The following is a 12,676-nucleotide window of genomic DNA, read 5'->3' as shown; positions in this document are numbered from 1 at the left end:
GTGGAAAAACAAAAATTAAATCTCCTATACTTTTCTAAGTAAAATGAGAGCATTTTTGAAAAAGAAGGTTGATGGAAAAAATTAAGTTGGGGGGAATGGTTGGCCATGTAACAAAGTGTTCAAAAGAAAAAATCCACGATCTCTTTATAAATAAAAAAAGTAAAGAAATGCTCCAAAAATAAAAATGAGTAAAAAGAGATTGAGAAAAATCAAGAAAAGTTACACAAAAAGGTCAAGAAAAAGAATGAGGAAAAGAAGAAAAAGAAGAAACGTGAAAAGATTGAAAAGGAGTATGTATTTAAAAAGACAAATCAATTTATGCTCTCTTTTAACTTTGAAAGTATTTTGAATATACTGAAAAACCAATTTTATTTGATAGCAAAGCTTCATTATAACCTAAGGAAGACCTTAGTGATCCTTTAAAATTTTGTGCAATCAAAGTAAGTATTGAGAAGAAAAATTAAATTAAATTCTTGCAAACCAAACAAGTTGAGTTTTGAGTGAAACACTTACCATTTGGTTCCATTCTTGAACCATGTATGAAAATGCATCTCTTTGATTGATAACATTTTTTTATAAGTGAAGTGCTAAATGAATTTTTGAAAAGATGTGTTCATTCGTAGTTTGAAGCATTATAAGTTAAAGTCACATGATCATAAACACATATCATGAAACTTTAAAATGATGCAATAGTTTTGATCTTGTCCAACATTAATTTTTCCAAAGCCAAAGTAGTTGTTATTTTACCTTTGTTTGGGGACAAACAAAGTCTTAAGTTGTGGGAGTTGATAAGTGCCAAAAATACCTAATTTTCATACACTTTTCATGGCACTTATCCTATACAAAAATGTGAAAACCAACTTAATTCGACAATTTTTAGATAAATTTTGTGTGTTTGAATAATATAATTTTTTATCACCCATTGTCCAAGTTTTCTTTGGTTCATAGAAAATTGGACCAAAAAGAATGCTTACGCTTGAAGAAAGAAAACTTGCTTCACCTTGAAGAAATCAAGCTCAAAGTACATGACACATGTGTGCTTAAAATAAGCATGGTAAGGTGCATGCTTAAACTTAAGCATGACTAAGCAACTTGGTCTTGGTTGGAAGAAATTAAAGTCAAAGAAAAGCTGCTCACAAAGCTGTCCAGCCAAGCACAAAGTTGTCCAGCCAAACATAAAGTTGTCCTACCAAGCACCAGGCCAAGTCAGCCGAGCTGCTCAAGCAAGCAGTTGAGTGTGGGACTAGGTCAGCCAAGCTGCTCAAGCAGGCAGCTGAGTGTGGGACCAAGTCAACTAGGCGCTTGGCCCACCAGAAAAATGGTTGCTTGGCCTAGAAGAATGGCTATGTCATGAATGATGTCACAGGGCAAACAACCATCCAAAGCTAACTTCTAGACCAAGTTTATGACCTCATGCATGAGACAAGTAAGTAGGAGGTGTCACCATGCATGTAGCCTAGCCCACAATAGGCTATCCAAGCTAGCTGGCCAAGATGGGACAAGCTGCTGACTCACCAGCTTGGGTGTGCAAGACACCAAGCTAAGCGGCCAAAAAAGAGGGCTAAGTGGCCTCACTTTGCCTACAAAATGCACACCCATTCCTTCACTTGAAGACATTGCACATAGTTGTAAATATTTTGTAAATTTTTCTTCTTCTTCCCATTTCGGTTCTCTCTCTTTTTAGAGTTTTCTTAGGCTGTTTTTAGGCTTTTAGTTCATAGAAATTAAAAGAGAATGGAGTTGGCAAATGAGGTTCAAAAACATGATTTTGTAACCTCATTTGGAATCAAAACCATCTCATCCTTGTACAGATGACTCATGCTCCTACATATTGACTTGGATTATGGTGTAAGGTTATTTCTTCTCTTCATTTGTATCTTGTTTTGATTTCAATACATTCAAGTTATTACTTTTGGTTAAGTTTCAATTCTTTAGAAAGTGCTTAATGGGGTTTTAGCTTGACCACCTAAAACTTGATTTGAAGATCCAAAATGCTTCTTTTAAAGTCTTGACAAATGAACTAAAAAGTAGGAATACACCTTAATTCATTTGCCAAATCAAAGCATCCATTTTAATCAACTTGTAATCAAGGGTAATCAATGTTTACGGAGCCTGAAATAAGGCATGACAACTTATTTCGTCGAGTGACAATTTGCTATTGATTAGTGTATTTTACAAGGTTTGAAAATCATTTTTTCTCGTCGGGGGACTCGGGGAAATTTTATGAACTGATGTTTGGAATTAATCGAAAGTATAACACATAACTTGTTAATGTTCTTCAAAAACATTTGAGTGAAGAAATAATTCCATCTTTCAAATCAATTTTCTCTTCTTGAATTTGTAAATAGTTAGTTCTTTACTTTTTTATGTTTCTTAGTTCATAAAATCACAAAAACAACTTTATGTGTTACTTTCTTACTTCTGATAAAAGACACAAAGTATGAGTACATTTCTATTAGGCAATTCTTTGTGGTTCGACATAACTTTATACTATACTACAATTGAATCTTGAAAGATATACAAATGTAAAATAGTAAAGTGTTATCAAATAAACTTTATTTGTTGACAAAGAAAGAAACCTTGAATCAAAGTGCAATTTAATTCATAAATTGTATCTTTGTGAAAAGAAAAAATACACAGTCATAATGAGTGATCTAACTACTAACTTTTATTTTCAGTCATTTACATTTCCGCAACTAAGATTTACTTTCTGTCATTAAGTTCTGCAACTAACAATTTATTGCTTTATTCATTTATTATTTATTCTTTACCAACCTTCCATAAGGAAGTAGTTTGGTTAATAAAAGGAAATATAAATAAATATCACTCATTCTTGTGTTAATATGCTAAATTTATACTAGTAAACCGGTTTTGGATTTATTCCACAAAACCGAGATGGTATGAAGTTGTTAATAATTCAATAAAGTTAAGTTTTTTATCAAATGAAATATTCTTGAAACCATAATGTCGGCGTTGGAAATTTTTTCCAACAAAGCAGAGATGGCGAGCGAAGAATAAACTTGTAACTAAATAAATCGATCAGAAACATGTTTTGCCTCACTAAGTAAGAAAAACTCTTTCAACATTGTTATTAGCCTCAAGAGAACATTTACTCCAAAGTGCTTTCTGGTGGATGTTGTTGTGATGGTCTACATGCATTGCATTACACAATTTAATGCATGCGGATATTTCTCCTCATATCTAAAGGTGGATGCGTCATACATCATTTGCATATGATTGACATTGATTGATTATAACTAGTGTATGAGTTTGTATTACTTTAATTTTATAGTCTATGTAAATTCATGATACAGTCGTTGTAGTTGGTATCTTACTCCCTCTGTTTTCTTTTGTATGGTATATATTGCGTATGCAGGTTGAATACATATGCAGCGTGGATACTCATTTTGGGAATATAAGATGGAAGTCTTGACTGTAGTTCAGTTAGAAATCCAAACCATGTTGAATTGTGGCTCTAGTTAGGATAAACATGTTTTGGTTTGGTTGATTGTTCATTCATAATTAATGATATTCTGTTATATTTTGTTTTGGTAAGTATAGAAGTCTTATATCTTGTAGTTTTATATTTGATCCGGGTAGAGCCCAAGGAAAAACTATTGTATGTTAAGTTTCATGTATTTTTAGTTTTTCTACTTTTATGGTTTGGGTGGAACTCGCTGAAAGCTTTTGTAAATTAAGATTCTTTAAACTTTAGCATTTCTATTTTGTGTATTTCAGAAGGAGTACGATGATATCTTTTATACTATTAAGTTTCTCTTATTTCGGCATTTTCATTTTATATTCGACCAGAGTCCGAGAAAGTCTTTATACATATAGCGTGTTCATGATTGAAAAATTATGTTCGAATAAGTAAAATAATTATGTATTGTAATTATAAAATATGTTTATTGTTTTTATTCTACAAGCTAATCACACAGAGCGAGATACAATTCGTGGAGCGAATCTATTAGTTTTGACATTATTTAACTATTTTGCCTTTGCCTGAAAAACCTTCAGTTATTTTATTTTAAATTGAGGTATGATGTAATAATGTCTTGGAATAGAAAGACATATTTTGTGTTTAATCATATTTGACTCGATAGTCAAGTTTTAATTTAACTTAGATTTTCAAGTAATCTTATTTTAATTATGTAGTTAGTATAATCCTTTTGGGTTAGTAAATTGGGGTATTACATTTAGTGGTATCAGAGCTGTTGGTTCGGCTCAAACATGATGGACTTAAGAGGGAGGTAACCTATAAGTACGTGGTACTCACATTTGAGGGGAAGATTTTATTTATTTATTTAAGTGTGAAGTCTCACATTGGGTATGAGTGGAAGAGTAATAATGTTTATAAGTGGAAAAACTCGTGTAACCATTGCTTTAAGGTTTTGGTTCAATACACGTGTTGTCTCACTTCTTACTGTCTACTCTTTCAATAAACCATTTTCAAAATCACTTTTAAAAAACCACTTTTAAAATCATTAAAAAATGATTTTAAACTTTTTTAAGATACACTTTCAAAAAATGCTTTTTTGAACTTTTAAAAAAATTATCTTTTGCAATATTCTACTAGCATATGATATTTAAGGCATTATGTGTAAAGTTTTTAGCATTTATTTCCATATAATATATATTTAAGAACAAACTTTTAATATTAACCACATCCACCCGTCTTATAATTGATCTTAATTTAATACAAAAATCAAAGTGGGAATGAGAAGTAGTACACGTAAGTGAGTGATGAGATCCTGAATGAAATTGAAACTTAAAGAACATTGTTTGATACCAAATGAAATTGAAACTTAAAGAACCCCATTTGTGAATGCTTGTTTTTTTTATGGATTGAATGTCCATCCAAATTGATATTATTTATAGACATAATTAGATATGACAATGAAAATCGAACCCATGCGTACCCGCATGAACTGAACCCAAATTTCACGGGGAAAACCTAATGTGATTGGGTTCGGATTCGGGTTTTACCCGAGTTTAGTTTTCGGATTCAGATTTGGTAGAGCAAAGACCCTAACCTGAACCCGCCCTGAAGTAGTGTAATTCAATTTAAAATTGAAATTTCTATCATGTATCCATTTTTTTAATTTCTAATTATACTTACATACTATTGGATCTTCAAACATAAAAGAAATGAAATAATACAAGAGAAATTAGAAATGCTAGAGAAAAATAAAACGAAAATGATATCAACTTTCCTTAGTACATATATAATTTTCGGGTTTGGGTTACCCGAACCCGACAGATTCGAGGATGGTATCTTTATTTTCAATCTTGTTGAGTTCGGGTTCGGGTTGTGAATTTTGGGTTCATATTTGGATATGTGCAAACTCGTCCCCGACCCGCCCCGTTGACATTCCTAGATATAAAGGATGAATTCAAATTCATCCATTACTAAATTTATCTACTGAATTATGTTCATTAGTTATAATAGATGTATTTAATTTTCTTGGATTTAAATAGATTGTGAAATTTTTTACCAGATATACTTATAACATGTTACACTCACGTGTACTACAAAGCAGGCCTAAGTTTAGTTCCTTCTACAAAAAGGAGCTAATTATGCTTGGTGAGAAAATCATAAGTATACAGAGAGGATCTCTTCATACCTATCCTATATCATATGATTACATAAAATAACTGCATAAAACTTCATTTTCACTATTCAGTTTTTTCACATGACAAAGAACGAAAATAATTATATTTGAAAAGTAAAAAGAACCCACCATCAAATAACTAACATACTTCTTAGAGATAAATAAAAACAAAAATAAGATCATAATGTTATAATAATCATTGCTTATTGCTCAAAAATAGAATTGTGTCAATCTCATTTAATCATGATCATCATATTTCTTATTCATTTTCTATGAAATAGACATGTTTTGTCTTTATATCGTTGAATGCTATGTTAAAAGGATTTAATATGTATACACTGAGAGTGTAAATGTTTTTTACACTGCCAGCAAATCATCCACTATTGATTTATTAACCATCATTGACTCTCAAACAAAAGTAATACAAATCAATGGTAAATGATATGTCGATAGTGTAAAAAAGTTTATACTGTCAGTGCACAGATTTTAAACTCATGTTAAAATGCTAATGTAGGATAGTTTGGATATCTTGAAAGGTATCATAAAAACATCACGAGAGTATGAGAGTATCGGATTTATACTTATCAAGTATAATATCAAAGAGTACTAGCATTAAATACATATCAAATATGAATATGTGAAGAGATGTACAATCCTCAAAGTTTCTTTTAAATCTATACAATTAGCCACTTACAATTTGCACCAACAAGCACAAATGCTACAACATGAGGGGTCCCCCTAAAACCTTTAAATAGGAAATGTGAACTGAGACAGCTACAAACTCAAGGAGGGGGCATTGGACCTCTTCCAGAACCACTCAGGATTGTGAAAATCTTATCTAAGAAAATACAAAATAATACAGAATGTATGAAAGAAGAAGGTACCTTGATGGAGTGGTTAGTCAGAACATGAAGAGTCACTCCATCTTCCCAGCAAATGGTTCTCCAATGAGATATTTTGCGCAGTGCTACTGGTAGAAAATGCATCATCATTCAAGTCCAGCAAAGCAAGGTTCAGATGGGACTGGATATTAATCGCAACCGGTTCCCCATCAGCTCCATCGAATTCTTGTGGTGCACTAACTTCTTGTTCTGCCCATCTTGTTACTTCTTCATCACCTTGTAAAAGTTTTAGTATCTGCAATGAAGAAACATGACTAATATTTAAAAGGACATAACAAAAAGCAGGGTAGATGGAATGGAGTAAACTTGCACAGGTAAAAGACTTACAAGGCTAATTTCAGGTCGTGATCTAGGTGCTCGTCTAATGCAAAGAGTAGCAGCCAAAACCATCCTTTTAATCTGGCCATGGTCGTATTCAATGCCTAGGCTAGGATCAAGCAAATCAGAAATCTTCCCATCTTTCAAAATTGGAGTTGCCTGGATATTGTCGTTACTAATTAATCAAATTGAGTAACAAATATTGGGATACACCTCTTATAGCAATGTTCAGTTCTTATTTCCATACATCTTTCACTAATTTATGTACATAATTGTAACAATCTTAGATGCCGATTGCTGAATTTATAACATCAAATAAGAACTTACCCACATAACAAGGCTCTCCTGGCCCTTTGGACAATCATTGTTTATGGGTTTCCTATTTGAGAGAAGCTCGAGGAGTACAACACCAAAAGCATATACATCAATTCTGTCGGTCACTTTACCGTGCATAAAGTATTCAGGAGCTAGGTATCTGCCAGAAAGAGAAATAAACTGCTAAGAGCAAACTAAATGTAAAAGTAAACAAGCCAAAGGAGGAAAAGGGCATGTTACTAACCCAAAAGTTCCGGCTACATCAATAGAAGTAATATGGGAAGAAGAACAACTCCAACTAGCCAGTCCAAAATCTGAGAGCTGAAGACATAAACACATGGCTTACAGGATAAGCTTAACCGAAATCAAGTGAAAGAAATGTCACCTAACCAATCAAGGGCAGAAAATCAATTACAGAACCTGAGGCTCAAAATCAGCTGAAAGAAGGATATTGGAAGATTTAACATCCCTATGGATCACCGCCTTCGCACAACCATTATGCAGATAATCCAATGCCTCAGCTACACCGACAGCCACCTGGTACCTCTCTTGCCAACCAAGTGCATTACGGTCCTTCTTATCACCTTTGCCAGAAAGCACAGATAACAAAGATAAATCAGAGAAATAGAAAATGTAAAGATTACTGTAATCTCTAGCAGACAAGGCCAATTAAATGCATACCATGAAGGTTTTCTTCTAGGCTTCCCCTTGATAAAAATTTATAAACCAGTAGTAAATGGTTTCTCTCAAAACAAAAGCCAGATAGAGGTATTATGTTCTTGTGATGCAAAGTTGTAATGATCTCAATTTCCTGAACAAACTCTTTTACCACATCTTCAGATGGCTTTAAAATTTTCACAGCCAATTCCTTGCCATCCGGTAGACATCCTCTGTAAACATAACTACTACCACCTTTTCCAACCAAATTTTCTGAAAACACGATTTAGAAAACATCAGCATATTTACCAAGTACGGGGCCAGAATAAAAACAGGGAAAACCAAAATTAGAGTGAAGAAAGCGAACCGGATGAGAAGTTAGCGGTTGCAAATACAAGTTCCTGCAAACTATATATTCTGCATAAGGATGAATACTTCTTTTGTAAGCCCAACAATTCTTCAGGAAGACTAGTCACTTGACCACATATCGAAGGATGAAGAAAATTAGCAAACCCAAATGCAACAATAGCACCACTCTCCCCATAAAGGGTGGAATCATTATTTTTGTCATCATTAGTCTGTTTATGATCTGGATGGACAACAGCTGAAAAATTCCAGTTGAGTCGTCGCAATGCAGGTTGATAATCAAATCCTCTCTTCCTCAGTGACATTGAATGTGAACACTTTCTGGGCTCAAGCACTTGGTCAATGATTGAACAACCAGATTTCAACTGGTTTGAATTACTCGCCACAGTTGAATAACTAGGAGGATCACTATCATCATGTTTTAGCAAAGGTACCAAAGCCAGTGAATTTTCCTTTACAAGATCATAACCAGAGAACCTTTTCACACAACTTACACAATTCTTCAAAGTTTTCTTCGTACAAGGTACCAACAAATTCGGTGAACTATTTTGGCCTTCATGTATTTTTTCTGCCATGAAAACAACAACCAGTCTCTATTATTCTCAAACATTTTTCTTACAACACATTCATAATTCCACAAAAACAAATGGTTCAAAACTATTGACACTTCAATTCGCGACTCACGCCTCCTTACTTGACCAATTGTTTTTTATTTAATCTTTATAAATCAGTGATTGGTTCCAATCAATAGGATTAAGGCTTGGTTGTTGTTTTGACCGGCAACGGATAGTTGAGAGTGTCAATAGCCTCACCTACAAATTTGACCTCACAAAAGTAAAACATGTAATTATGATTACTGAAAACAAAATGATTATATGAAAAGCAATTGAAACCTTCACAACTGCAAGTTCTAGAAGCTTCTCTTTGGAAAGCAATTTTGCCATTATCAACAGAGAAAACAGAAACACACTTAGGCAATTTCCTCGCACAATACTTGGCAATCAACGAATAAGAACAAATAGTGTGGTGCGTTTTGGAAATTCCAAGAATAACTGTCGAAACTCCAAAAGATTTGGCCTCTTTTACTATAACCTTCCGAGGCGAATCACCTCTACACAATTTAAGCCTAAGATCAACCTGAAGAACAAAACAAATAAAAAAACAGTTACTGACAACACATTTTAAATCTGAGTCCGCGAACAATTATACTAATATGGTAAGGTTTTGGAGTCACGGTGACTGCAATTGCAGCTGCATTTATTTGCTAGTATCCGAAACCGCGAATGCAACCGCAATTTAAACACAAAACTGAAATTAGAGTAACGGCTATAAACGGAGAATAACGGAAAACAAACCTGCTGTAAATTGCAGAAGCCTTTGTAACCAGAGATAACGGAATCGAAACTTTTGAGTAGAGAAAGCACCGATGCTGTTCCTGCAGGGATGGTTTCGAGAACGTGAAGCGCAATTACAAGGTCGCCGGGCACGGCAACGTTAACAAGTGTCCACGTCAGCAATTCCGTGCTCCGTTCGTCTAACTTGACTCCAACCAATACTTTCTTCCGGCCGCCGCATCCGCCGTCGCCGATTAACTTCATTGGAGGAATTGCTTCGTTCGTTCGTTTATTTTCTTCTCTAATTATTTCTTCTAGATGTGTGTATGTTTCTTTGTGTGTAATGGGGAAATATTGTGACAGTGTTTTCAAGTTTTTTATTATGCTTTATTATAGGGATTGGTGTGAATGAATATTAAATGTGAACCGTTGCATGTGTAGGGCCTTGTCTTGGTCTGGACTTTATCTACATTTATGTCCTTTTATGCTTGATAATAAAAAATAAGAAAAGAGCCGAGAAATAAAATAGATTTTTGTGATGTTTGTTATAAGAGAAAATGAATAGAAATAAATATTTTCTTTTCTTACTCTTTTGTTTGGTTGGATAGAAAATGAGAGGAGGAGAAATGTGATGTCATAGTTCAAATAACAAAATGTCTCTAAAATAATAAAAATAAGAGAAAATTTGTTATTTTATTATTAATTAAAAATAAATGTTATAATTTTAAATTATAGATATTACTATATATTTTATCTATACTATATATAAAGCCAAAACTTGAAATAACTTCTCTCATGGTGTAATTTTCATTTCCTATATTGCCCTTAATATTATTTAATTTTTACAAATAAACTATATAATCCTAAGCAACTACCACCAATACATATCTCACCTTAAATTAAACATTATCATAAACACACAAAAATATAATATAAAGTACACCGAGCACAACAAATACATTTTAATTCAAAAAAATGAAACATATAAAAATTGAATATGTAATATCACACAATATTCGCCGGCAAGCACAAAGTGCCTGTACACACTAGTTTTATTATAATATCAATTAACTTTTTTAATTGATATTTTTTATATTCAAAATAGAATGTATATTAGTATTATTTAAAACTAACAAATAGAGAAAATAAATAAAATTGAAGCACATTTTTTATATCTATTCTATCTATTTATTATTTAACAAAAAAATCTCACTCACATACATGTGTCATCACCTCCTTGAATTGCCACATGTCACACTCACAACAAAAGTTTTCTCACTCAAAGAAATTCTACCACCTCCAATACACTCCACTACACCATAACATTTGTTATTATCTCTTCTTACATCTCTTTATCTTTTATTCTACTTCTTTCTTCCATATTTTTTTCCTCTCATTTTATTACTAATTAGAGAACCTCATCTCTCTTTCACTCCTTCATTTCTTTACTCTACTTTTTTTCAACCATTTTTCTCTCTTCTTGGTTTATATCATTCTCCCATTTCAAAATTTCTTATTTCAAAATGATTTTATGCATGTAGGTATATTCATTGATTTTTTTCTTTGAAGATGTTGTATTAAAATCTTTTTTTGTTTAGTTTGTAGATATGTTATTATTGTTGGATAGCTAGAAGAGTGAGATGTCCCTAATGATAACGCATCGATGATAGTTCTATTTGATCTGGTGTCTCTTATTGTTTGTTCACCCTTGAAGCACCATTGGAGGTTAGTTTTTCTATATCTCTTTGTTGTTTCTTTATTTGTTTATAGAATCTATTAACTATTCAAAATAATCATTATTGTAATGTTGAAAATGACATGCACAATGACGAGATCGTAAAGAGGAAGAAAAAAGTAAACAATCTCTGACACTTTGGTATTTTCATAATTTCTCCTTAATTTTATAAAAAAATTGTTAAAATATCATTTTGCTACCTAATCTTGAGCAAAAGTAGCATAATATTGATTCTATGTTTTTTTATTTTTGTTTTACATTGTGGTTCATCTATTTTGTTGTACAACATGAATTATGTTACTTATGTTATGATTCATTCTTCATCATACATTCTTTCATTCTTCATTACACAAATAGATAAATATAATGAAAACTCAGGTTATGATTCATCAAATTTCACCCTCATTCACCAATAGGAATGTGGCTTCCTATTTGTTCTCTCACTTTCTTATTCATTCATTCTATTTCATTCCATAATTTAATCTTACGTTTGTCATTTGTCGTCTTGTAGTAATATTGATAATAATTTGATTGATTATGAACTTAAATGCTATGATTATATTTAACTTAATATTTCAAATAATTGTGTAACAATATATTGATATTAATGTAATATTTATGAGCAAAATTTGATTTCACTCATTGTAATTTAAATATGAATAAATGGACAATAAATTAAGTTGATTCTAAGAAATTTGCAAGTGAGAATTAATGCATCATTGAAGATTTGGAACAAATAAAAAAATAATTAGGATCATTTTGTGTTGAACAATAGGAATGTGGTTTTACATTCGTTCATTCCCTTTCTTATTCATTCATTGTGTTTCATTACATAATTTAATGATAATAATTCAATTGATTATGGACTTGAACGATGTTGTTATCTTTTAGTTAAAATGATTATATTTCAGTTAATATTTGAAATAATTTTGATAATAACTGTGTAACTATATTGAGCATTAATGTAATATCTGTGAGCAAAATTTGATTTCATTCATTGCAATTTAAATGTGAATAAATGGATAATAACTCAATTTGATTCTAAAAAGTTTATAAGCGAGGATTAATGCATCATTTAAAATTTGTAACAAAAAAATAATAATTAGGATCATTTTGTATTTAACAATAGGAATGTGACTTTACATTTGTTCATTCTCTTCCTTATTCATTCATTGTGTTTTATCTCTACTTTGATCTTATGTTTTCCATTTGTCTTCTTATTGTAATAATAATAACAATTTGATATGATTATATTTCAGTTAAAACTTCAAATATCTTTGTTAATAATCGTGTAATGATAGGTCAACATTAATGTCATATTTATGAGCATAATCTGATTTCATTGATTATTCTAAACTCTTCTATCCTCATTCTTATCAGTTGCATCTCAAATTGTCAAAAATCTCTCATCTCATTCATTATTCTTAAACATAAGAT

The 12,676-nt window shown here is 31.8% G+C and overlaps 1 protein-coding gene across 1 annotated transcript; it reads right to left on the bottom strand.

The window, feature by feature from the left end:
• Positions 6,290–9,811, bottom strand: LOC109333653 (probable LRR receptor-like serine/threonine-protein kinase At1g53440). The gene is made up of 9 exons (XM_019569184.1): positions 9,526–9,811; positions 9,064–9,307; positions 8,172–8,738; positions 7,829–8,077; positions 7,568–7,731; positions 7,392–7,468; positions 7,160–7,307; positions 6,842–6,991; positions 6,290–6,749 (listed from the first exon to the last, which is right to left on the bottom strand). Exons 1-9 carry the CDS (start codon positions 9,766–9,768, stop codon positions 6,510–6,512), a joined length of 2,082 nt encoding a protein of 693 aa, XP_019424729.1. The 5' UTR covers positions 9,769–9,811; the 3' UTR covers positions 6,290–6,509.

The sequence above is a fragment of the Lupinus angustifolius genome, chromosome LG19 (genome assembly GCF_001865875.1).
Source record: "Lupinus angustifolius cultivar Tanjil chromosome LG19, LupAngTanjil_v1.0, whole genome shotgun sequence".
Taxonomy (NCBI): domain Eukaryota; kingdom Viridiplantae; phylum Streptophyta; class Magnoliopsida; order Fabales; family Fabaceae; genus Lupinus; species Lupinus angustifolius.
This window is presented reverse-complemented; position numbering and strand designations above follow the sequence as displayed.